Genomic DNA, 25,758 nt, shown 5'->3' with positions numbered 1-25,758 from the left:
TCAGGGCAAGCTACATCACTTTTTAATACAAAAAATGTACAAAACATTAGCCTCTAACTAGATAAACATAATACTTGTATTCACAGTTTCACTGAAGTCACTGTGTGTTTTGAAGTATTGAACTGGAAGGTTGTTGGGAAAAAAAAGAAAGAAACCAATACAGCTGCATCTCTTCATTCATCTCAGGTGACTTCGGTCATGGAGGCTGAGTGGTTCTGCAGAGCAAGCAATAGGCAGGATCTTAGAGCTGGGCTGATTGACTTCTACACACTCTCATCCATTCCCGAAATGCTTTCAGACTAAAGCTCACTGATCTTTTATTTTTTTTAATTTTTAGTATTTAAAATTTTTCATAATTATTTTGATCATATTTTCCCTTCCCCTCAATTCCTCCCAGATCCTTCCCCTCTCTACCCACTCAACTTCATGTTATCTCTCAAACAAATAATGACACCCCCTAGACAATAAAAAAACACCAAACTGTTATTTCCCTTAGTGTATTATTCCAAGACCCCTCAGCTCCTGTTACCTCTTCCTTCAGCATTTCCAACCAAAGTAGAATCATTTCTTCATAGAAACACTTCCTTACGGTTTTAACGTATTTATAGATTTCAAAGTAACAGCTATATTCCACCTTTAAAATGTTTCAAATTCTGAATACCAACTAAAATTTCCCATATGACCTATTCTTTGTGTTATGAGTTTTGAGTTATGAGTTCTGTGGAACTAAAATTAACATTTTCCAGTAGAGAGAGGGGTTTTCATTGGACTTTAGCTAACTTATAAAGAATGTGATCTGTCTGATGCAGGGCCATTAAAAATCTCTTTTTTTGCTATTTTTAAATTAAATTTTATTTATGTGTGTGTCCCTGTGCATACAAATGTGTGACCACACACATGTGGAAGTCAGAGGACAGCTTGTAGGGAATAGCTTTCTGCTTCCACCACATGGGTCCAGGAACTCAGTTCACCAGGTTTGGCAACAGCCATCCCAGGTTTGGCAACAGCTATCTTTACCTCCAAGCCATCTCACTGACTAAAATTTCTTAAGACTTGCTTCCTGATGTTGTACATGATTTTTTTTTGCTGGGGGGGGGGCGGGGGCTTTTGAGACAGGGTTTCTCTACATAGTTTTGGTGCCTGTCCTGGATCTCACTCTGTAGACCAGGCTGGCCTCGAACTCACAGAGATCCGCCTGCCTCTGCCTCCCGAGTGCTGGGATTAAAGGCGTGCGCCACCACCGCCTGGCATCTTGTACATGGTTATCTTATATATTTATATGAAAATATTTTATGTGTCTTGGAGAAAATTTTATGTATAATGTAAATGAATATTATTAGACATCTATATCCTTATTGTATTCTGTTGCTGAAATGTGTTATAAGTATACTACTTCAGATGTGTGTATTTTTCCCTGTAACTCTGTCACATTTTGTTTACAAAACTTGCTAATGTGGTTTTCAAAGTCTTGTCATTTGTTTAAACTTAAAATCCCACGCTATGGGCCTATGAAATTGGTAAATACTTCAGGAAATTATGGTTTTCATCTCATTATTAGAGGATTTTTTGGTCATTGTTTTAGAACACTGGAAACGTATTCTTGGGAGATCAGTGGTACATTTTAAAGATTTATTTATTTATTTATTTATTTATTTATTTTGGTTTTTTGAGACAGGGTTTCTCTGTGTAGCTTTGCACCTTTCCTGGATCTCACTCTGAAGACCAGGCTGGCCTCAAACAAAGATCTGCCTGCCTCTGTCTCCCAAGTGCTGGGCCACCACCGCCTGGCTTATTTTATTTTTACATCTGTTTATCAGGAGGTCAGAAAAAGGCATTGGGTCCCTTGGAGCTGCAGTTTTGAGGGCTATGGAGACCCAGCTCATAATTCCATAACCAGATCAGGCTATTGTGAACTACCAGACTTGGGCTCCGGGAACATAATTCTGGTCCTCTGCAAGAACAGTAAGTGCTTGAAATTGCTGAGTCAGCTCTCTAGCCCCTGAGCAATATATTTTAAAAGCTGGGGATCTTGTGTTTTTCAAGTTGTGCTAACTGAACTTTGATGGATTTATTTCTACAAGATGAAAAAATAACTTTCTTTTGTTTTGCCTGCATTTCTGTATGGCATACCAAATGTATGCAGTGCCTGCAGAGATCAGAAGGGAGTGTTGGAGCCCCTGAAACTGGAGGTACAGGTGGTTATAGCTGACCATGTGGGTGCTGGGAACCAAGCCCGGTTCCTATGCAAGAGCAGTGAGTGATCTTAACCAGGAAGCTACCATCTCAGTACAGATTTTACTTAATAATCTACTTTCTTGTTCTTGTCAATGCTTGGGTAGTCTATGTGTTTATATAATACTATGTAATACTAAGTAATAAAGATGAAGTCATTCAGTATCTTAAGATAATTAGATAGTTGACTTTGACACTGTTTTTTTTCTATGTATGATATAAAATTTGTGTTAGTACTAATTCTGAATCAGAGGTACATTAGAATTCCCTGGGAACATTTTCTCACTCTGCATGTGCTGAATTAAAATCTTGTGTGTGTGTGTGTGTGTGTGTGTGTGTGTGTGTGTGTGTGTGTGTGTGTGTGTGTGTGTTGGGGTGGGGGTGAGGGTCGGGGAGTCCAGGCATCTGTAGTCTCGTTACCAATTGGATTTTTCTTTTTTGTATTAATTAAAGAAAACCATCCTTCTCCTCATAAATAGAAGACATAGGGAGACTGCCACATCCAGAGAGAGTTAACCAGTTGCTTCATTTCTAATTTAATTTCTTTGTTAGGGTGAATATGGGCATTCAGTTGCAGAGCATGGGAAGCTGAGAGCTGGTCTTTTGGGGATCTTTTAGTAATGCTATAGGCTCATACAATGATGGTTGAAAAGCTTGATTTACTTTTTTTTTTCTACTGAGCCCTGTCTTAATCCATAATATCAGCAGCAAATGTAGTGTGAAGACATCAAACATGGTTTTTAAGGAGGAGGGCTCCACGAGGCAAAGGAACAAGTGTTCCAGGGGGAGGGAAAGGAGACGTCACATTCCGAACCACAGACAGCTGTTTCTCCTGAGATTCTGAAGGACAGGTGGATTCCACATGTGTAAGTGTGTGCTCTAAAGGGCAGTTCTGGTCTTTCAAATCTCCAGTTCCTCCCTTGGAAGATGGTTCCAGTCACCCAATCTCAAAGCAGCAGCTTCTACTGTAAACTCTGGCCTCAGGTGTTGTACAGGAGGCTTTTACCCAGAGAGAACATGGAAGACACTTATTTGGGAGGAATAGTTCAGGTTGAGCATACGATTCCTGCAGCATCTTTTCATACACAAGCCTGAGAGAGGTAGATTTTAAAAAAGGTTTGTGTGAATGAAATATGAGGCGGTATGCCACAGTAGGACACACAGGACCCTTAGAGATAGATGGATCTGTGTTTCATTTTGATAAAGCAATCTTGAGAATGTTACTTAAGCATATCTTGCTTTCCAAAATAGAGTAATGATTACTGCAGGGGTACTGTGAGATCAAGAGAAAAGGACCCACTTCTTTTTTTTTTTTTTTGAAAACAGCTAAGGGGTATTATCTTTCTATCTCTGTGGAAACATTTTCTAGTAAAAGCAACGCTTGCCTTCTCCAATTTCCCACCCTTGGTATGGACTATGCCTCAGGGTTTCCCACAGCTTCCTGAAGCCTGTTCTTCCTCACCTGCAGAAGTTCTGCTCTTGTTTCTCTCATGTCTGTATTTGTCATAGAAATAGTGGTAACAGAGATAGTGACTCTTGTCTGACTTGAGCTTGTCAGCTTTTGACTGAGGGATCTAGTTGAGGTTTTGGCTCTGGCTTGCTTCCATCCATCCAGCATTTGTATTACACTCAGTAAATGTCAGGAAACAAGGCACAGAGGATGTGGATCATAGAGTCTAGATCCTTAAAGGTTCCCAATTCTATGAGGCACATAAATAGGGAACACTATCTAATTGTAAGGGGCAATCATATGATCAACACAGAAGGACCTTCTGCCCAAACTTGATATTCAGGAAGCCTCAGATCCTATCTAGACAAGGAGGTACATACATGGACACATAGATAGAGGCAGCCACGGAAGAAGTTCAGCTCCAACATGTAGTGCACAAGGAGTTCATTTATAATCTCATTCATATTCTTGATGTAGATACTCAAGTATCCTTTATCTCTATGGAGAAGAATCATATCTGAAAGGGTTTGGTACCTCACTTTTCAGTGTGAAACCTTCAGACCATGTCCTAGGAATTTGTTGTTCTAGTCAACTATGAATAGTCTTGAAGGAGAAGAGAAAAGCCACAGACAGAAGCTAATGCCTGACTGGTGTGGGCAGATGGATGATATTATTCTTAGACCAGCATATGCAGAGGACACTAGGCATACTTAGACTGATACATCTGTGCAACCAGGCAAATATTTCTTTTGAAATTTATTTTTTTTATGTGTATGAGTATTTGTCTGCATGTTTGTTTATGCACCAAGTACATGCCTGTGGAGGTCTGAAGAAAGCATTGAATACTTTCCCCATATGTTAATTTCTAATTAGACTATTAAAATGGGAGATAAGGAAATAGAAGCTGAATATAATTGGTGCTGGGATTAATGGTGAAACTACATAATTTATCAAAATGGCAAGAGTCTCAGTGCTTTGCCCCCTGGTTCACTAATAAAATTAGACTTCATTAAAGGCCAAAAGACATATAAGAGCTTGTGACAGTCAATACCTAAATAGTGAGAAATATCTAATAATTCTAACAGGAAGTGCAATCATTAATGAACATTAATGTTCATCTTGAAATATAAGGGATAGGATTGCACTTCCTGTTAGAATTATGAACAGAATATTATAGAAAACGTGCCAGGTGGTGGTGGCGGCGGCGCACGCCTTTAATCCCAGCACTAGGGAGGCAGAGGCAGGCAGATCTCTGTGAGTTCGAGCCTGGCCTGGTCTCCAAAGCAAGTTCCAGGAAAGGCACAAAGCTACACAGAGAAACCCTGTCTCGAAAAGCCAAAAAAAGAAAAAAAGAAAATGTTTCACTTAGTAGGATTCCAGATGCCTGAAAAGAGGAGTGTTTGAATGAAACCTTTTTAAAAAGTCTTCTAAAAAGATGCTATTCTTATCTCCACTTCTCCACCTCCTAGCTGGGTGGCCTGGGGTAAGTAGTTTAGCAGTGCTGACCTCAATATTTAAATTCTTTTTTTTTTTTTTTTTTTTTTTGGTTTTTCGAGACAGGGTTTCTCTGTGTAGCTTTGCGCCTTTCCTGGAACTCACTTGGTAGCCCAGGCTGGCCTCGAACTCACAGAGATCTGCCTGCCTCTGCCTCCCGAGTGCTGGGATTAAAGGCGTGCGCCACCACCGCCCGGCTCAATATTTAAATTCTTATCAAGAAAATGGGCATTGATAAATGTCTGTTCTACATGGTGGTTGTTCATGTAAGAATATCTTTTGATGCTACCACACTGTCCTAGGCAAAGGCCCGAGTGCTCTATGTGTAGGCCCCTTTAACGGCCCTTTCTGTGGCTTTCCTTGTCTGCTCAGAACAGCCATTTATCTGAAGTTGTTTTCACATGGGGCACCTCATTCAGCACAGCACGTTGTGACAGCTTTATTTCTGCTTCCCCATCACCAGAGTTCTGGAGAGCTAAGGCTGTGTGTCTAATTACTGTTTTGACCTCATGCATGGATGAAGGGCATATTGTAGAACACCTAACCAAAAAGTGTTATTGTGCTGAACTTGTGATTACTGTCAGGACAGATCCTGTACCTCCAGCTTGAGTCACTAGTCACTAGATGGAACAAAATCTTTGTCCTTCCAAACTCAGTCGCCCTTCCATTTATCCATGGGTTCTGCAGACATTCATTTGTGCAATCACAGATGAAAAGTGTCTAGGAAACTGAATATGTCCAACAATGTTTCTGTGTCAGCATTCCCTCATCGGTCCTGTTTAACAACTATGTAGTTAGTGCCTGCATTGTCATACTACATTAGGAACTTGTGAACCTTGGGATTTTGTATTCCCTGGAAGTTTGGACCCCTACTCCCTCAGGACACAATGGGAAATGGAACTGCACGAGAAACAAGTCAGTTGTTAGTCAAACTGGCTTCTCATATGAATAGCTCAAATTTCATGAAGGTTGAATGTACATTGGAGGCCAATGTACACTAAAGCTGCTTGGGTTTAATTTGAACAACACTTGTACCTCCTCAGGGTTAAATAAATAACCTACCAAGGTCATGGTTTTGCTTGCTAAAGTCACTTTACTATACCTGTGCACTTAAGGTTTCCAGAGGGCTTTCTATCCTTGGGAAAGCCATCAAAGGAACTCCACGGGGATCCTCGGGTTTGGGTTTGGAAGGAGAGCCTTGTGTTCCTTTAAAGTTATGAACCACACACATTCCCTGCAAGAAGGGGAAGAACAGAGATTGGGGTCAGACTCCAGTGGGAAGTTATGAACCACCACATTACCTGTGGGATGAGCAGGGACAGAGAGTGTCTGGTCGTCTCTGAGTGTGGCAGACCACTGTTCTTGAATATCATCATGAAGGTGACATATTTCCTTGGAATTATGGGAGACCAAGAGTGAAGGAGGCTTGAAGTGTGTGCTGAGCACACTGCATGTACCAGTAAGGCAAATTCACCAGGTGGCTGGGGACAGCTAGTCCATTCCACAGAACTCAACTCTTCAGCTGTCAAATGGGAATGGGAATACTTACCAAATAGATTTGTGAGAGTATGACAAATGTAAGTCACCTCATAATCACAGCAAATATGTGCTGAGGGTTGCTGTGTGTGTCTGGCAGTATCCTGGGGGTGGGGTGTGTTGTGTCTCATTTTTGTTAATCCAGCCAAAAATTTCCAACAGTAAGAAGTGAGTGCTATTAGTCTCTCCAGCTTGGACAGGCAAAGTTGAAATTTGTCAAAATCTGGTCACTTTATTATTTTTGTCTCTTGACACAGCAAGTACCCAGCTCATATTTCCTGATGTCTAAAATGATCATAGTCAAATTATGTCATTATTATGTACTTGGCTTGAATGACTCACCAGCAATTTCTATCTATCTATCTATCTCTCTATCTCTCTATCTCTCTATCTATCTATCTATCTATCTATCTATCTATCTATCTATCTATCTATCTACCTACGATTGCCTACTTTTCTTATTTCCTACCTGAGTCCTAAGTTTTTACCATTTGCTCTGCCCATGCTGAATTTACCTTCCTCTTTCTATAATTTCCCTTGTTATTCTGCACCTCTGTTTATATGTCTAGTGTTGTCTTTCCTGTAATTTTTCAAACCATACAGAACATTTACACAAATATTTTTACCTGTCTCGCCTCCACTTCACACTGCAGCTATGCTTAAAACTTTGGCCACTTAGGAAATGGTAGAGGATGAAGGTATCAGAACATTATATATTTTGAGGCTCAATTTCCCGAACAATAAAGTGAAGATAAAATATTGCTAGGGGTGCTCTAAGAACTCACAATGTGAGGCATTTGTAGTGTTGGACATGCAGTAATTGCTCAACTAACATTTTCCTTCCTCTTTCCCCTCATGGAAAACAAACATCTACAGTAGCACTGAAGGTGAACAAGGATTATGTTGACATTCTTGGGTTCTGCTTCTCTCGGTCTCCTCTCCAGATCTTTGTTCTGGTTATTTCCACTTGCCCTCTGACTTCACTCTCCTTGCTGTCCCCAGCTTGATGTGTGTCTCTGAGGTGTGGAGATGGGCATGCAAGTGAGCAGACCACAGTTCAATGGCAGAGCTGGATTTTTAAGTAAAAACTGTCATATGAAAGCAAAGTGGATGACGATTAAACCACTGGAAGCAATGACAGACGAAACAGTAACTAAGGGGTCGGGAAGAAATTGCAAATGGCTAAGAGAAAACAAGCCTAACCTCAAAGCAGACTCTGTACATGGCACCCACATGCTTTCATGGATACCATCTCTCACAGACTCCATACAACTGTGTGGGCAGTCTACACAACCACTTCTTAGCTGGCGATAGTGCACTCCAGTGATGCTGGGTGTCAAGACTGACTTTTCTTCTGAGCCCATCTTTGCTCATGTACCAGTGAACTCCCTTGGAAAACACTCCATTCTCTTGGGGTCACATGCAATTCATGCGTTCTTTCAAAAACCTTTCCCAGGGAATCTCTCTAAGGAGATACCAGTGTCATGGGAGTATTCCAGTGCTTTCTCTGTGACTTTACCCAGAGAATCTGTCCTCCAACCTCTTTTCTTCCATTAGAAAAAGAAAGCTGGGTGCTGATGGAGGGAACACTGAGTGACAACAGTTTCATGGATAGTGTTCTATAGAAACGTGCGAGCATTTCCAGAAAAACAGCTGGTCAACTGAGACAGAGGCTGGGATAGTCATATGTGCATTTTTAAAAACATTGACAGCAGAAATGAAAAAGAGGGTTAAGTCAAAGGAGTGTATGAATATAAAATGAGTGTATGTGTGACACTAGTCTTAAAGGGGCTTACTACAAGGGACAGAATAGAATGGGTGGCAGGTCCATTGAGATTTTAGTGACCTTTTCTCCTTGGGTAGGGTCTTTCTATTGACAGTGGCTTTGTTTTATGCAGAGTATGAGAGTTTACATGCCTGATGACTTACTGTTAAAACAAACAACCAAGGAACAGAATTGCACCTCTCTGGTATGTCCAGAAAACATAATATTATAGAGCAATAAAAAGAAATGAATTATTGTTACATTCTACAATGTGAATGTGTCTCCAAATATAAATGATAATGGAAATAAAATGTCAGAAAATCCACATTATGTGGTTTCATTTACATGAAATCCAAATGTAGATAAACAAATTGAACTTCAATAGTTCCCTAGGTGAAGGGGAAGGAAGAAAAAGCAAGAGAGATGTCCAGTTCATCAAATCAGACAGTGTGTACCACCATATCCCCACCACACTTCAGCAGAACTGGATCAAACAAGATCAAAATGAGCACAGATTCTTCTTTTCCAGTCCAAGTCAGATTAAGGGATTTCCCAGAAGAGCCAGGTCTCCATCTCTTTGAAGACCTAAAGCATCCTCAGAGCTGTGAAGATACGGAGGCAGCTATGGTTGCCAAAAATTCTTCAGGGAGGTCAAATGTAGATGCCACTTAGTTGAAACAAGACGCTAAGAGGCCTGTCTGTCAAAGGCAAGGGATTGGCTGCAGGGTTTCCACGGTTTTGAGAGGGTCCGCGCATGTACACTAAGACAGTTCTTGGGTCTAGGTGCAGGCTTTTGTTTTGTTTTGCGGTGCTGTAGGGAGAGCCTGCTCCACTAGCGGCCGTTGTCCGCTGTGCTTTGCCTAGAAACATGTAGCTCCTGAGCCCCAGATGCTGGCGGTAAAACACTCATTTGAAGGTGTACCGTGTCGTTACTCTTGCTGAGAAAGCTGAGAGCTTGAAGACAAAACATAGCCCCCTTTCTTTCTTTGACTCTCTCAAGAAACATGGCCCGTCATATTTCTCAAAGTAAGGTACTCTGATTCTGCTCTGGCAGAAACAGCATGTATATTCTCTGGACAATTGCGGCTCAGAAAACAGGGATACAAGGGACAATGACTCAGACTGGAATCTGGGAAACTCGATGCACTGTGACTTGACACGGAAGCGGTAAAGGGAATTAAGTGGAGAGAAGGAGCCCGACCTACCAGGAAGAGGGCTACTGCGGTGCCCAGGATGAAGCCAGCGATCACATCCGAACAGTGGTTCCGGTACTCTGAGACCCGGTTGAGGCCTGTCAGGAAGGCTGTACAGAGGGTCCCCAAACACAGCACTGGCTTGGCCAGTCGACTGCTCTTCGTCTTGATTGTGCTTGTGATGTACATCTGCGGTGGGAGAGAGACCAGTGAGTTTCAGGCAGTCTTTGAACTGATGCATCTGCATGGATGCACTCATGTCCCGGGTCAGAACCATGGGCTTTGACAAAGGGAACCATAGCAACTCTATTTCCTTGGACGCCTTCATTAAGTTAGTTCGTTAGACAGTGCAGCAATGACAATGATCATGTGTCCGTTAGTCACTGTGCACCGGAATAAGTTTGTGAATAGAAGCTATATTGACAGAAGGAACAACTGAAGATTAACGGCAGGATTCAGAACACACAGTTTTTATGTAAAGAACCAGAGAATCATGTGGTGCTATTAAAAAAAAAAACCAATATAAAAACCTTGGGTACCAATTAAACCTTTTATTTGAATGAGTTTGTGGCAGAGGGTGTCAGGTAGGTGATTCACATTTTACTTTTTGCTGTCCCCCACAATACTAGTGGTGCCTGCACACTTTGGGACCATGATATAAAACTGTTCACTGACTGACTGATGGACTTAATTTGAATGGTCCATTCCTGACTATGGGTCACTGCTTTGCTGTAAGTTGATTCTCAAACAGGAACAACTATGGTCTGCTCTACCCATTTGTCTACTTCAGAGTGTTTTAAAACACTAAAATTTTCTGTGTGCCACAATATATGAAAGAGTGATGGATCTGAACCAAATAAAAGATGCTGTGCTCGCTGACTTGAAATGTGGGCCGTTGTTATCAAATGCATTCCTGATGGTCCAGAGTTAAAATGTGCTTCCAGCAAATCACATTACTTTGGTAGTTGCTATATCCCACCAGCAGAGGACACTAGTGACCCACCATTCCTTCTCTTTCCTTTTGGATGGACTTCTGTAAGCCCTGGCCTTAATCTTACTACAATCATTTTGCCTCAAAATCCCATGTGGGTTCTGGAACTACAGACTTGTCTCATCATTTCTTATCAAATATGGTGAATGCAGTGACCTTAAAAAGGCATAAGAAAAGGCTGATATTTAATATTTTAATCTATAGACTGTTTGATATCCTGTGCACAAGCACATTCACATAGATACCTCTGGCAATATTACATGAGAAGTTAATTTCTGAGGAGAGGCTTTAACACTGGCATGAATCCTGGAGGGTTACAAGAGGCTCTTTAGCCTGTGTAGCAGGTGCCGCATAGAACTCCAGTAGATCAAAGCCACACAGATTGTAACACACTGTAGTATTCTGACACTGTGGGAATCGTTACTTAAAATGCTGAATGCAAGTACATATGTTCAATTTTGTTTTTTGTATGTATCTATATTGTTTTCTAGGTATGTCTTTTGTGAATCTTTCCTGTAAAAATAATAACCATTAAGAACATAGACCCCTGGTTGATATCCTTTACAATATTAACTGGCACCTAGGAAGTAACTGTTGAATAATGTTTTCATTAGCGTTTTCTTTTTATTTGGCACATAATAATAGCAGATATTTATGTGCACTGTGTAGTGTTTCAATACCTCTATGGACCACACAATGATCAAGTCCTGGCAATTAGCATATACATCAGTCTTGAATAATCCTGAAAGCATAACTTAATGCACAACAGAAAATGTTTACTCAGTTGGAACGTTGTAGCCAGGTTTATCTAATTGAGTATCAGGCCTGATTTGAATAGGTTGATATCTGAATCTTCAGATGATGCTTGCAAGGTATGCTGTGTGCAGCCGCCATATTTGATTCTTTCTGCTGCCACGGGTGTTTCGGTCTCATTTGATGATGACACACTGGTTTAAATTACTGATTTATTTGTATAACGGCATTATCAAAATTAATTTCACACAGTAGTGACTTGAGTCTGATAAAAATAAAAAAATGTGGGGTGGGGCGCAAAAGCACATGGCTTTATACAAATGATGCTCTAGGCAATTTAGGAACAAATCAATATTCTGAAAATTAGAAAACACACTAAATGCCCCCAGAGGATTCCTGGCCTATATTCCCTCTTTGTTTTGTAAAGAAAAAAAGAAGTCTAACCAGGTAACAACTGATTTGTGCTCTCTGTGTTTCCACTTCCTTAAGGTGGGGGCAGCTGGGTTTATTTTGTCGTGTAGTCATTATAGAGAAGATCCCAAAGGATTAACTAGGAAACTTCTGATGGCTAGGCAGGATGGTCAGGAGCACCAGAGGTGAGCTGTGGTAAGATTCAGCAGCAATACCTGTTCCAAGTTGTGAGGAAGAGAGTATTCACTCAACAGTTTGAGAATCTGCGGGGTGGCCCAGATTTAGAGTGTGGTTCCAGAACAGTGCATTATTCTCACATCTGCCTGCACATCTGCAGGCGGGGCCCAGGTGATGACAGGACTGGACTCAGCAGCCTAGAGGCACAATGTGCCTCCCACAGGGGTTGGGTGCAGAATGGGATGCTGCCCTCTGCAGATAGGGCTGAGGGAGTAAGATGAGGGTACCCCAGAATATCTGAGTGGTTTGAAAGGAGACAGATCTGTCTTCCTTCTCCATGCTTCATTGGGACTCCCGAAGGGGTCCTTCTCACCAATGGCTACTTCCACTGGTAAAATGCACCAGGGACCTGTGGTATTGGCTTGTGTGTGTGTTCAGGCTGTCAGTCGTGCTTCTGAGTTCTGAGTTCAAAGGAAGCTAGATCAGAAAAAGACGAAATATGACATTTCCAATATGGACTTTAGTTACAATGTAGAAAAATAAGAAAATACCATTGCTTTTCCTCTGATGAGAGCAAAATAAATAAATAAACAAACAACTAATTCTTAATTAATGACAATATGAATAATTGCAATAATTAATATCATTATTAATAGTATTAATAATGCCCAATAATTATCATTGGTAATTTAAATTATGTCCTGCTAGGTCATAATGCCCTAGACAATCAAAGGTGGTGCGATATGGGGAGAAATGAGAAGTGAAGTTTGGGGTCTTAAATTCTAGAATTATCCAGCTCTTAACAAAGCAATAAAGAGTGTTGCAAGAAGCACAGGATATATATGTTTAATCCTAGCCTGCACACTGTGAGGCCAATCACATACTGGAGTCCACACTTGAAAACCTACAGGTAGGCACAAGGAAGGTATGCTGCTATGGAATCAAATAAAACTGTGGTAGTGGTGAGAAAATCCCAGACAGTGCCAGGAGCTTGGCCACAGATCAGATTGTGTGTTCTTAGGTATTCATGAGGCCTTAGTTTTCCCACCTGTAAACTGGGAGGGTGTAAGTGGGGGATTATCAAATTTCTCTTCAAGCTAAGTCCTCTGGACATTTAGGATGAGGAGTGGTTCAGGAGGAAGGTTATTTTATCAATGGTGTGATACGATGTGAGAGAGACATATTTTCTATGACTTAAAAAATCATATAACAGGGATGATAGAATGGTGGTGGGAAAGGTGAGAGACACATCGCAGCAAAATCTCAACTTGGGGAGACAGGCTCACGTACTCACCGTGGCGTATAAGGCGGAGTAAATGCTCAGAGCAGCATGTTTGGAGGGGAAGGACCTCCGAGCCTGTTCAATCACTTCCAGGTCCCCAGTGCAGATGTTACCATTGTTGATGAACTGGTGGTGTGCCCGGCAGTCTGTACTAGTATAGTTTGGCTGGCACACTGTCAGGAAGTATGGTGTTAGGTGACCAGTGACCACTTGCCCGGCGTTTACAAAAATGTCAGTAGCAAAAAGTCCAAATGCAAATACCCCTATAAGGAGATTTGAAAGAAATCAGAGTGGTGACATGCACTGTTAGTCGGTTTTTGCCCCAGAGAAGAAGCAGTTGGGAGAGTCCATGATGACACCTTCAAAAAGATTTTAAAAGTCAAATTGTCCATTCACTTTTATCATTCTAGGATGTGATCCCTGCCTCCTAAATGATCGTTTCTTCCAAATCTTGGCTGGTGGTCTACTGTTGGCATTTTATTGCTTTGTGTGAATGCTTTAGCTTAAGCAACATAGTCTCAGTGTGAGGAGCTGGAAGCTTGGGTTTTATGACCTATGCTCCAGCTTTGGTGGCCAGTTCACGTGAGCAGTGCAACTTCTTTGACCCTCAGTGTCCTTGGCTGAGAGAACTAGAGATGGGGTCATTTGGGAAGATGGCGTACATACAAAAGACCCAGCATGGTGTCTGGTTTCTGTTTTGCTTTTAAGACAAGATCTCATGTTGCCCAGAATGGTCTCAAACTCCCTATGTAGCCCAGGATGATCTTAAAACTCCTGACATTCCTGCGGCCACCTCTTAAGTAGTGGGGTTATGGGAGTGTGCCAGCCTACCTGGTTTATGCAGTGCTGGGAACTGAACCTGGGTCTTTGTGCATGTTACACAAGCACTCTACCACCTGAGCTGCCTCTCCGGCCTCATGGTATCTTAAGTAGTTCTTCCTTCTATAGGGAATTTATTCATTCTATTTTTATCTAGAAATGCAAAGAGCAGTCATCTATAATATCAAGGTTATAAGTGAGAATGAATAATGATTTTACAGAGTTTCCCCCCAAAGAGAAAATGTTTAAAAAATGTTGCTGCATTGTTTTATTTGATGTGGGAAATAATAAGTGAGAAAACAGAAAAGAGATTAAGGTTGAGTGTTGCCAACAGTATTAGTTTCTTAATGCTGCTAAAACAAACTGCCACAAGCAGCCTGGCTTAAAGTAGTGTAAATCTATGTCTTCACCAAGTTCTGCAAGCTGGAAGTTCAAAGTAGGTTTTTCCAGGGGAAACTTTCTTTGGAAAGTCCAGGCTAGAACTCATTCCTTATCTTTTCCAGCACTTAGGAGTCTCCTCCTTTCTGGCATTCACCTTATTATTCCATTGCTCCACAGACTCGGACTTTCTCGCCTGTCTCATAAAAACACTTTGGATTGCACTTAAGTCACCTGAATAGACCATGGTAGCCCCTGATGATTAGTATAAGCATACCTTCAGATCCCTTTTTTTCACATAAAGTAACAAGTTCACTGTTTCCAGGGACATCTTTTGGTGTGTGTGTGTGTGTGTGTGTGTGTGTGTGTGTGTGTGTGTGTGTATGTGTGCATTCTTGTTTATGTGTGTTTGTGTGTGTGCACGTGTGAACACAGGTATGTGCATGTGTGCTTGTATATATGTATGTATGTATGTGTGTGCCTGTGTGTTTATTCTGACTATTTTTTAGCTGGGAAGCTTGGTGCATACACTACCTCTAGATTTTTATTCTGCTCTCTGGTAAATTCCACAGCTTTAACCTCAAGAAACTTGACCATTGATAAATAGGATCTTTTTTGTTATTGTTAAAAGCATTTTTTAACTGATATGAAAGCATATGATTACACATACTTGTGGGGCACCCTGTGATATTTGGACACATGTATACACTGAGGAACATTTAAATCATCTGTATCATGACTTAAGTCACCAAAGCATCATTTGTGTTTTTCCTCAAACATTTGTCACTCCTGCTGAAAACAATCAAACTCCCCTTTCCCAGCATTTGGAAATCTATAGTATATTGTCAGTATTGATAGTTATTGGGTGGAGAGATGGCCCGGTGGTTAGAGGAGCACTGGCTGCTCTTGCAGAGGATCTGAGTTCAGTTCCCAGCACCCACATAGTGGCTCACAACCATCTGCAACTCCAGCTCCAGGGCATCTGACGCCTCCTTCTGACCTCCTGAGCACTGCATGGATGTAGTGCATTAACATATACACAGGAAAACACACTAACAAATGAAATAAGTCTTTGAAAAGTTGATACTTACTGTATTGCCATAGCTACTTTTATCTTTAGTACTCATTAAGCAGCCTTTCTCCATCTCTCCCTCCACTGCTATTCAGCTTTGCTGAAATCATATTTTTGGATTCCATACATGAGTTGAGTCTCTATAGTGCTTAGTCTGTCTGTGGCTCTTTACGGTTTCATTTTGACCTGTATTGATTACTATAATTTTCCTTCCTGTGGCTTTGCGAGACTTTTACCACAATGAGAACTGGCGTCTTTAATAGCTGCAGCCGCCTCACACTTAGGGGCTCTGATCTGGGAGAGCAGACATCCATTGATCATGCCCTGGCAGTTTTCACCCCCAGGCTCTAAACACAGAGAGGCTGGAAATTTCTTACATCTTCAAGTAAGGTTCTTAAAGATCAGGTCTGTGGCTGGTTCAAGGGGTAATAACTCTGTCTGGACAATCTTTTCCAGGAAACAAGGGTTATTTATGATTTGAAAATAGAAAAGAGACAACATTTTCCTCTGGCACTTCATTTGTCAGACATGTCTTCAACAAGGACAGCAGTAGGTTTTTGGAAAAGGAGGGTACCTAGGCTCTCAGGATCAGTGTCTGAAAAGCCAGCTTCACTCATGCACACAGTGCTTCTGGGATGATGGGCTCTGCACACGCTGTCCTGCTATGGAGCTTTGCACTGCTCCTCACACTTATCTCTGCTTAAATTGGCTTTTCTTGAAGGCTTAACAGCATCCAGTCTCCTTATATTTCATTCTGATGTATTTGATTCAGATCTGAAGGGCAATGCCCACCCAAGGGATGCCACCTTTCTCTGGCACATGCCATGCCAACGAAGGGCTGTAGAACCCACAGTTGATGACTTACAGGAAATGTCAGATCACACTGTGTTTTTGTATAAGACTCTAGCCATTCCTTTATCACTCAACCCTGAACTCCTTGAGATTATTTTTACAATTCTGAGGGACTAAAAATAGCAGTTTTATTCTTAGAGTTTGGTGAAATAACCTGTATGGCCTCTTCTGTTGAAAGTCACGATATTAAGAAGTTTTAAAAATGTCTATGCAATATATCATGACTCCTAAAATTATTTAAGTGAGATCATGGTTTTGAAAGGTTAGAAATGTTTTCCTTAACTTTTCTATTAGCACATATTAATTATATATAATAACAGGGTTCAGTATGGCATTTTCATGCATGTGATAATTATTTTGATCATATTCACCATTCATTGCCCTCCTTTGAGGCCCTTCTCCTCCCACTCATTCCCCTCCTCTTATCCACTAGTCTCTCTTCTACTTTTATGACGTTTTCTTGGTGTGTGATCCCTTGACTTTATCATTAAGGCCGTTTACAGAGCACAGGAGAAGGTTTCTTTACAGGAGCATGGCCACCTCCCAGTACCTGTACCATTGAAGAAAATGTCTTTCCCGTTCTCATCAACCATTATTTGCTTACAAATCCTCAGTGGTGGTGGGGACTCTGAGCCCATTTCTCCCCCATCACACAGTGCTGACAGACTCCGTGTTGTGGGGGTAATCACACCTGCCGTGAGTTCAAGAGTGCAGCAGCTATATCTTGCTGAGAAGACAATCTTCTTCCCCATTCTCCCTCCCTCCAGAGTCCCTCCAGTTCTTACATTCTGTCTGTCCCTTCTTCTGTGATAGTCTCTGAGTCTTGGGCAGGATGGTACAGATGTCCCATTTTTGGCTGAGAACTCTGCAGTTATTCTAAGCACTTTGCTCACTTCTGCATCTCTACAGTTATCCTTGATTACTGAAAAAGAAACTTCTAAGCCCAATGATGACAGCAGCACCAACATAAAGAATAGACACAGTTATTTAGAAGGCAATTTGGCTGACACATCATGTTCATTTAGCAAGAAAAAAAAAAGAACAGGAGGGTAGTTTTCCCATGGGAGCTTATTCCCTCTTTAGCCACGGGCTTTTGACATTTACAGTATTAGACTGAACTTCCTCTTACGTAGCAGGCCTCAGATCCAATCAGAAAGTGGTTAGTTAACCCTAGAACAAACAGACTTTCCACTACTGCACCAGAGGGAACATCTTGTCTAGCCAGTTGGTAGTGTTTCTTACTCAACTCTAGACCCATCATGACTGTTAATGATAATTTGTCTAGCAGCAAGCAGATCACCTTTTGGCATGGTGGGGGCTGTCCAGCAGAGAGGAAGTTTCCAGGTCAGTCCTCGCCTGATTTCTCTATCCCATGGTGAAGTGTGTGGTATCTTCAGCAAGCGAGTCTTACCATCTAGTTGTATGGGCAACCAGCAGCAGTGGCAATAGCCTCTATTGTTTTGAGGAGCACAGGGACCTCCATAAACAACAACTTGTAGGGAGATAGCCAACACCTGCCACTATGATTTTCATTTAATAATGAAAGTCTCCTGGGAACAGTTTTATCCTCTCTTGCAGACAAGATTCCTCTGTTCAAGCTCTTTTTATTTTCTTTCTTTCTTTCTTTCTTTCTTTCTTTCTTTCTTTCTTTCTTTCTTTCTTTCTTTCTTTCTTTTTTAAGATTTATTTATTTATTATGTATACAGTGTTCTGCCTGCATGTGTCTTTGCAGGTCAGAAGAGAGCACCAGATGTCATTATGGGTGGTTGTGAGCCACCATGTGATTGCTGGGAAATGAATGTAGGACCTCTGGAAGAGAAGTCAGTTCTCTTAACCGCTGAGCCATCTCTCCAGCCCAACCCTTTTTATTTTTCAGTTAGTTTACCAAGCATCAGATTTAGTTTTCTTTGCAAAATTTTCATCCCTCAATTCTCCCTCTTAATACTGCTACATACACTCTGATAGTTGGTTCTATTTGTCTTATGGCAGAATTCCACCAATAGTGTTCCTTGCTTCAGGAGCATGAGTTACATTTAGGGTGAGTTTACATTAGACAAAAACTCTAAAAGTAACAGTTTTGATATATAAAAGTCAAATGTTTGAGGCATTGATTGCTTCTCTGTTCACTTCAAATGCTGAAGGAATTTGGAGGATCAAGAATCAGGACATGGAAAAGGAGCTAACTGAGTTTCTAAACCAGCCGCAACATGGGGGTGGGTGTAGACGAGCAGACAAGGAGGCAAGCTGAGCTGGATTTCTGTGAAGGAGAGAGATAGGTAATTCTATGCTCCTGCCTCATGCTCATGTCCTCAGTGGCTGGGCAACAGAAACCTCCAAGTTGACAGCTTGGAAATTCAGATGGAATTATGCCACCTGCATTCCCGGATAAGGCTCTAGGGCTCTGAAGAGTTCCTGCAGAAGTTTCACTTGCAGGTTGGTATCAGAACCATAGGGAGGCTGCACAAGCCATGTATAAATGAACTCCTGGAGGTCATACAGGTAGAGGGGCTTGAGGGTAGGATAAAGGGGTTGGCACTTGCTGGTGATCTCCGCAGTCCCTGTCCTGGTGGTAGGGGTCACCTAGGGAAACCAGAGCATGGCTTTTGTTTGTGACCTGAAAGAGTTCAACTGACACATGCTGAGCAAGCCCAAGGCTGAAGGAGGAGGGAAGTGAAGCTATTGAAACTGCTCTTATTTTGTTCAGATGGTTTTACCCAGACTCCCTGTAATTTCAGGCAGATATCTTTGAATGAGTTATGGTCTTTGATCAATAGAATCTTACTACAGGCAGTGAAACGCTGACCCTGGTTCTTTCTACTGGATCAGTGCAGGGTCCTGGCCCCTTTACTCTAAGGATGTAGGAGAGACAGTGACATGACCTAAAATAAAATATGCATAATGATGATCTTTGAAGCCACAGATAATTGGTTTGTTTGCAAAAGATAACAGGGCTCATTTCAGGATGCCCACAGAACTGGGCAAGATAGTCAGCCAGACTTGTGGGTGCCAGGGAATTGTTTCCATTCACATAGCAGGCCACCAGGAAGCCCAGACCCAGGCAACAGAGTGGTAGTCAGCAGAGCCAAGCAGGGTAAGGGAGGGAGAGGCTACATTCCTTTCCTCTCCAAAGAGCCTGGGGACTTAGGAGCAGCCTCCAAACTGAGGACCGAATGGTTCTGCACTAAATTATAAATGTGCACCTCCCCAGTTAAAATTGAGCCAAATGCTAGCCTCTGGTGGACTATCTCTTAGTTATTTACTAAAATCTACATGAAGTATGAAAACACAAGGGCAGTCCTAACAATACCGAGAGCCAGGACTGATGTTGGAACCTGGAGAGACTCCATGAGGGGTTTCACTGCAAATAACCTAGAGAGGCGTAGGTTAAATCTCTCCCTGTTCCTTTTTCTCCTTGTCTCTCTCCCTCTTTATCTGTTTCTGCCTCTTTCTAGTGTGTGTGTGTGTGTGTGTGTGTGTGTGTGTGTGTGTGTGTTGTACAGTTTTACTTATATATGCACAAGAAGTTTCACCTTATAGAAAACTCAAGTTCACCTCCCAAGTGAGAGACCAGTAGAAAATCTAGAGACACACTTCCTCTCTCCCTTATTGCCTTGACTCAGATTGAGTTTAGGCTGCTCAGAAAATGCGCCTTCTTTCACTCCATGAAGAGAGATTAGCTCTTTCAATTTGCCGGCAGACTATCTCCTGCCCTCTCAAAATGTATTTAGAGACACTCTGATATCAACCAGACAGGGAGTACTGAGGACCTATGTGGTGATATCAGAGCTTGCCTGAGGATCAGAGGACAGAGCCAGCCACAGGCCAGACAGTGGTGGCACACACCTTTAACCTAGTACTCGGGAGGCAGAGATCTGTCTGGATCTCTGTGAGTTCAAAGCCATTCTGGACTGCATGAGATTGATTCAGTCTAGGAGAGAAACAGAGCCAGGCAGTGGTGGCACACATCTTTAATCCCAACACTTGAGATCTCATGCCTTTGCTACCAGTATTTAGGAAACACACACGCCATTAATCCGAGCACTAGGAAGGAAGTGAAAGGGCTGGGCAGAGAAAGGTATATAAGGCACGAGGAGACAGGAACTAGGTCTTTGGTTGAGGACTCAGAGGCTTTCAGTCAGAGGATTTGTAGAGTTAAACTCTCACCTTCCATTGGGCCTGAGGATTCGGTAGTGGTGAGAAGTTTCCCTAGTGGCTTGTTCCTTTGTCTCTCTGATCTTTCAGCATTTACCCCAATATCTGGCTCTGGGTTTTTATTAAGACCATTTAGGATTCGTGCAGCAGACTTGGGGCAGTGACAGCTCACATCTGAGAGGAGCAGAGCTGCATGGATCTTTGAAGCACAAAGAGCATGGCAGGAAGGTAGGAAAGCATGGCAAGCCGCTGTGGATGAGGGGATCTAACAGGAAGCCTGCTACGCAGGGCTTGGACTCAGAGATACAAGTGCATTTTGTAGCACACTGCCCCTTCTACACACACACACACACACACACACACACACACACACACACACACACACACACGGAAACAAAGACTTATTGCAAAGATTCACTGCACGTCCTAATGAAATGTTTCCTGTTGTACACAAGATAACATGGAGCCCTCCGATCTGCAATCATCTTTTTGTCGGGAACATGACAGAAAGCTTGTGATGTCGCTGTTAAATGAGAACCTTTTCACCGTGGCAACAAGTCCGTCTCTCTGACTTTTGCTCCTAGTACAAGATGAGACACAGCTGTTGCTAACTGATCCACCTCTGTTAAACATTACGCTTCAAAAGGAGGCCTCCATCAAACCCGATGAGACTGGCTGGCTCCTTGGGTAGGGCTTTACAAAACTAGACTGTTTCCTCTCTTGATGGTGGACAAATGCTGAAGGCTGGCAAGGTTTGTCACATGGCTTGGTTGTAACCCAAAGAGGTGGTTTTACTTAAGTCAGTAAATCTGAACTTCAGATTTTTTTTCTGAAAAATTAATTTTAAAATTCAAAATCATATTGTGCACAACAGTGGGATTCAGCGTGATGTTTCCACATATGCATACAGCATGCACTGTACAAATTGAACAAACCCTTTCCACCTCTTCCAAATCCCAAATAAACATTATTCTATTTCCTGGTCAACATTCTTTAGTTCTCGTGTGTGTGTGTGTGTGTGTGTGTGTGTGTGTGTGTGTGTGTGTGTGTGTAAGAGAGAGAGGGGAGGAAGAGGGAGGGAGAAGGAAAGAGGAAGGGAGAGAGAGAGAGAATTTGTCTAGTCTGTTCTACTTAATATAATGTCCTGAAGATATGTCCATTTTCTGAAAACATGAGAGCATTTCTGTCTTCTTGGTGGCCAAGGGAGACTACACTGTATCTAGGACACATACATGTGCCTGTCTGACATGCCTCTTTTATTACCTTTGGCTATATCCCTACAACTGGAATAGCTGGGTCAGACAGGAAAACTGATTTTGGTTTTCTTGGTTACTTCTGAAGTCTTCTTCATAGCGACTGTACTAATTAACATTCTCAACCACAGTAAGAGTTCTTTTTTTTCCACATCCATAGCAGAGCTGCTTTATTATTTTTTTTAACTGAAGTGAAATGACATATCAATTTTATTTTAATTTGAATTTCTTTTATGTTAATGATTCAGAGCACTCATTCACATTTTTCCCTGTTATATTTCTTCTTATGAGAGATATCTATTCAGGTCATTTTGTTTGTTTGTTTTGATACACAGGGCCAAGCTGGCTGCCTACTTTTTTTTTATGTAGGTGAGGCTGGCCTAGATTCCTGATCCTCCTGCCTCTACCTCCTGGGTGGTGGAATTATAAATGTGCACCATCATACGAGTCTCATGTTCCTTAAAAAATACATTACTTTAAAAAGTTTTTACTTCTTTATATATTCTAATATCCACTACCATATATATGGTTGGAAAATGCTTTTCTCAATTATGTAGGCAGTCTGCTCACTCTGGTGAGGTGATTGCTTCCTTTGGTGTGAAGCAGTCTGCTCACTCTGGTGAGGTCATTGTTTCCTTTGGTGTGAAGCAGTCTGCTCACTCTGGTGAGATGATTGCTTCCTTTGGTGTGAAGCAGTCTGCTCACTCTGGTGAGGTGATTGCTTCCTTTGGTGTGAAGCAGTCTGCTCACTTTGGTGAGGTCATTGTTTCCTTTGGTGTGAAGAAGCATTTAAATATGTATTTGTTTTTAAAGTTTTCATACAAGTTGATATTGCATGTTGAGTATTCCCCCTCCATACTATTCTCCTCCAGTTAGTCCATGTTGTCACCCTATACAGTTTTACTTCCATTTTCCTGCAAAAGCCTTTAAGCTTGATGTAACCCCTTTTTGTGATTTTTGTTTCTGTTTTCTGTGCTGCTGGAGTCATCTCCAGAAAAGCACTGCTGGGGTCATAGAAGTCTTTCTGCTTTCTGCTAAGAAGTTTTCTCCCCCAACCCGGAGTTTCCCGTCTTGTATTTAGGTACTTTGTCTCTTTGAGCTGTTCTTTCTGCAGGGTGAGAGACACAGTCTTCTGTTGTGGATATGTACATTCTTCAGTGCCAGCTATGGGAAGGTCATCCACTTTCCTGTTTGTGTCTTTGATACCTTTGTCAACAGTTAGACTTAGTTTCCTGTACTTCTTCAGTGCGTCCTAAAATTGTGACACCTCCAGCTTGGCTCGTTTCTTCATGATTGCTTGGCCTTCATATAAAATGTTGGATTTTCTTCTGGTTCTGTTTAGTATATCATCAGCATTTCAGTGGTTACATTGAATCTCTGTATCTCTTTGGATAGCATAGGCATTTTAACAATGACATTTTAATCCATGAACATGGGAAGTCTTTCTTTTTTTCTGTAAGTCTTCTACCATATCTTTCATTTGTGATTTGTAATTTTCACTTAAAGGTCTTTTATTTTGTTAAATTTATTCCTATGTGTTTTAAATAATTCTTGTGATGGGATTACTTCCATGGTTTCTTGTAAAAAATTGTTATTGGTGTAGAGAAAATGACTTAGTTTTTGTATGCTGACCTTGTACCTCACAGCTTTAATTCACTTGTCTGTTCTAATTGTGTTTTGCTGCAGTCTTCAGAGATCATATCATTTGTGAACAGGGACAATTATGATTTCTTCATTTATTTGTATGGCTTTCATTTCTTTCTCTTGTCCAGTTGTTTTCGCTAACATTTCCAGTTCTGTATTTATAAAAAGTGTTAAGAGGAGATGCTTGCCTTTTTTTTTTTGGTATCAGGGACATACTTTACAATTTTCTCCTTTTGTATGATGTTGGGGGTGGGCACGCACAGCTTCTGTTATGTTGGGGTACAGTACTTTCATGCTGTATTTGTGCAGAGCTTTTATCATGGTGGTGTATTGAGTTTTACCCAATGACTTTCCCCACATTTAGTGAGATATCATTTTTGTCTTTAATTCTGTTGATGTGATGTGATTTTTTTTATATTTTTTTTATTTTACAATACTATTCAGTTCTACATAATAGCCACAGATTCCCTTGTTCTCGCCCTTCCTGCCCCCCTCCCCTTCCCCCCACCCAACCCCCCATTTCCACCTCCTCCAGATCAAGGTCTCCCCTGAGGACTGGGATCGACCTGATAGACTCAGTCCAGGCAGGTCCAGTCTCCTCCTCCCAGATTGAGCCAAGCGTCCCTGCATAAGTCCCAGGTTTCAAACAGCTAACTCATGCAATGAGCCCAGGACCTGGTACCACTGCCTAGATGCCTCCCAAACAGATCAAGCCAATCGACTGTCTCACCTATGCAGAGGGCCTGATCCAGTTGGGGGCCCTTCAGCCTTTGGTTCATAGTTCATGTGTTTCCATTCGTTTGGTTATTTGTCTCTGTGCTTTATCCAACCTTGGTTTCAACAATTCTCACTCATATAAACCCTCCTCTTTCTCACTAATTAGACTCCCAGCGCTCCACCTGGGGCCTAGCTGTGGATGTCTGCATGCAGATTCCTCAGTCCTTGGATGGGGTTTATGGCACAACTATTAGGGTGTTTGGCCATCCCATCACCAGAGTAGGTCAGTCCCAGCTGTCTCTCGACCATTGCCAGCAGTCTTTTGTGGGGGTATCTTTGTGGATTTCTGTGGGCCTCTTTTTAGCTCTTTGTTTCTTCCTTTTCTCATGTGGTCTTCATTTACCATGGTCTCCTATTCCTTGTTCTCCCTCTCTTTTCTTGATCCAGCTAGGATCTCCCGCTCTCTTTCCGGCGATCCTTGCCCTTCATTGCTCCCACTCATGTCCAGGCTATTCATGTAGATCTCATCCATTTTTCCGTGTCTTTCTTGGGGTCCCATTTTCCAGGTAGCCTCACTGGTGATGTGAGTAGCAGTCCAGTCATCCTTGTTCCACATCTAGCATCCTCCTATGAGTGAGTACATACCATATTTGTCTTTCTGAGTCTGGGTTACCTCACTCAGGATGATTTTTTTCTAGATCCATCCATTTGCCTGCAAACCTCATGATGTCATTGTTTTTCTCTGCTGAGTAGTATTCCATTGTGTATATGTGCCACAATTTATTTATCCATTCTTCAGTTGAAGGGCATCTAGGTTGTTTCCAGGTTTTGGCTATTAGATGAATAAATGACCAAAAGTTGACCAATATGAGCCTTTCTTAGGGGAAAACTAATTCTCTTCAGAGATTATAGAGGCTAAGGACCATTTAAGATGTAGGAAGTAGTCTTGAACTCATTGGCATAGGAGATCACTTCCTAAATATAACACCAGTAGCACAGACACTGAGAGAAACAATCAATCAATGGGACCTCTTGAAACTGAGAAGCTTTTGTAGAGCAAAGGATACGGTCAACAAGGCAAAGCAACAGCCTACAGAATGGGAAAAGATCTTCACCAACCCCACATGTGTCAGAGGACTGATATCCAGAATATATAAGGAACTCAAGAAATTAGACATCAAAACAACCAACAGTCCAATTGAGAAATGGGCTTTAGAACTAAACAGAGAATTCTCAACAGAGGAAACTCAAGTGACTGAAAGACATTTAAGGGATTGCTCAACATCCCTAATCATCAGGGAAATGCAAATCAAAACAACTCTGAGATACCACCTTACACCTGTCAGAGTGGCTAAGATCAAAAACACTGAAGACACTTTATGCTGGAGAGGATGTGGAAATAGTGGAACTCTCCTCCACTCCTGGTGGGAATGCAAGCTTGTACAACCACTTTGGAATAAAGTTGTTGTGAGCCACCATGTGGTTGCTGGGAATTGAACTCAGGACCTCTGGAAGAGCAGTCGGTGCTCTTAACCACTGAGCCATCTCTCCAGCCCCACTTCTTTGGACTTTAATTAATGAGGCTGG

At 41.8% G+C, this 25,758-nt stretch overlaps 1 protein-coding gene across 5 annotated transcripts in view; it reads right to left on the bottom strand.

Moving 5' to 3' along the window:
- Positions 1-25,758, bottom strand: part of Plppr1 (phospholipid phosphatase related 1) — a 279,981-nt gene continuing 254,223 nt past the window's right edge. For all 5 annotated transcript variants that reach the window (XM_015992506.3, XM_006973667.4, XM_076564193.1 and 2 more), the window contains 4 exons: positions 13,297-13,547; positions 9,683-9,859; positions 6,279-6,410; positions 1-215 (listed from right to left, as the gene is read on the bottom strand). In XM_015992506.3, coding sequence (XP_015847992.2) covers positions 183-215; positions 6,279-6,410; positions 9,683-9,859; positions 13,297-13,547 — 593 coding nt within the window. In that variant the 3' untranslated portion in view covers positions 1-182. The remainder of the gene's footprint in view (positions 216-6,278; positions 6,411-9,682; positions 9,860-13,296; positions 13,548-25,758) is intronic.

This window comes from Peromyscus maniculatus, chromosome 2, assembly GCF_049852395.1.
Source record: "Peromyscus maniculatus bairdii isolate BWxNUB_F1_BW_parent chromosome 2, HU_Pman_BW_mat_3.1, whole genome shotgun sequence".
Taxonomy (NCBI): domain Eukaryota; kingdom Metazoa; phylum Chordata; class Mammalia; order Rodentia; family Cricetidae; genus Peromyscus; species Peromyscus maniculatus.
Note: the sequence above shows the minus strand (reverse complement) of the source record. Positions and strands in the feature narration are given on the sequence as shown.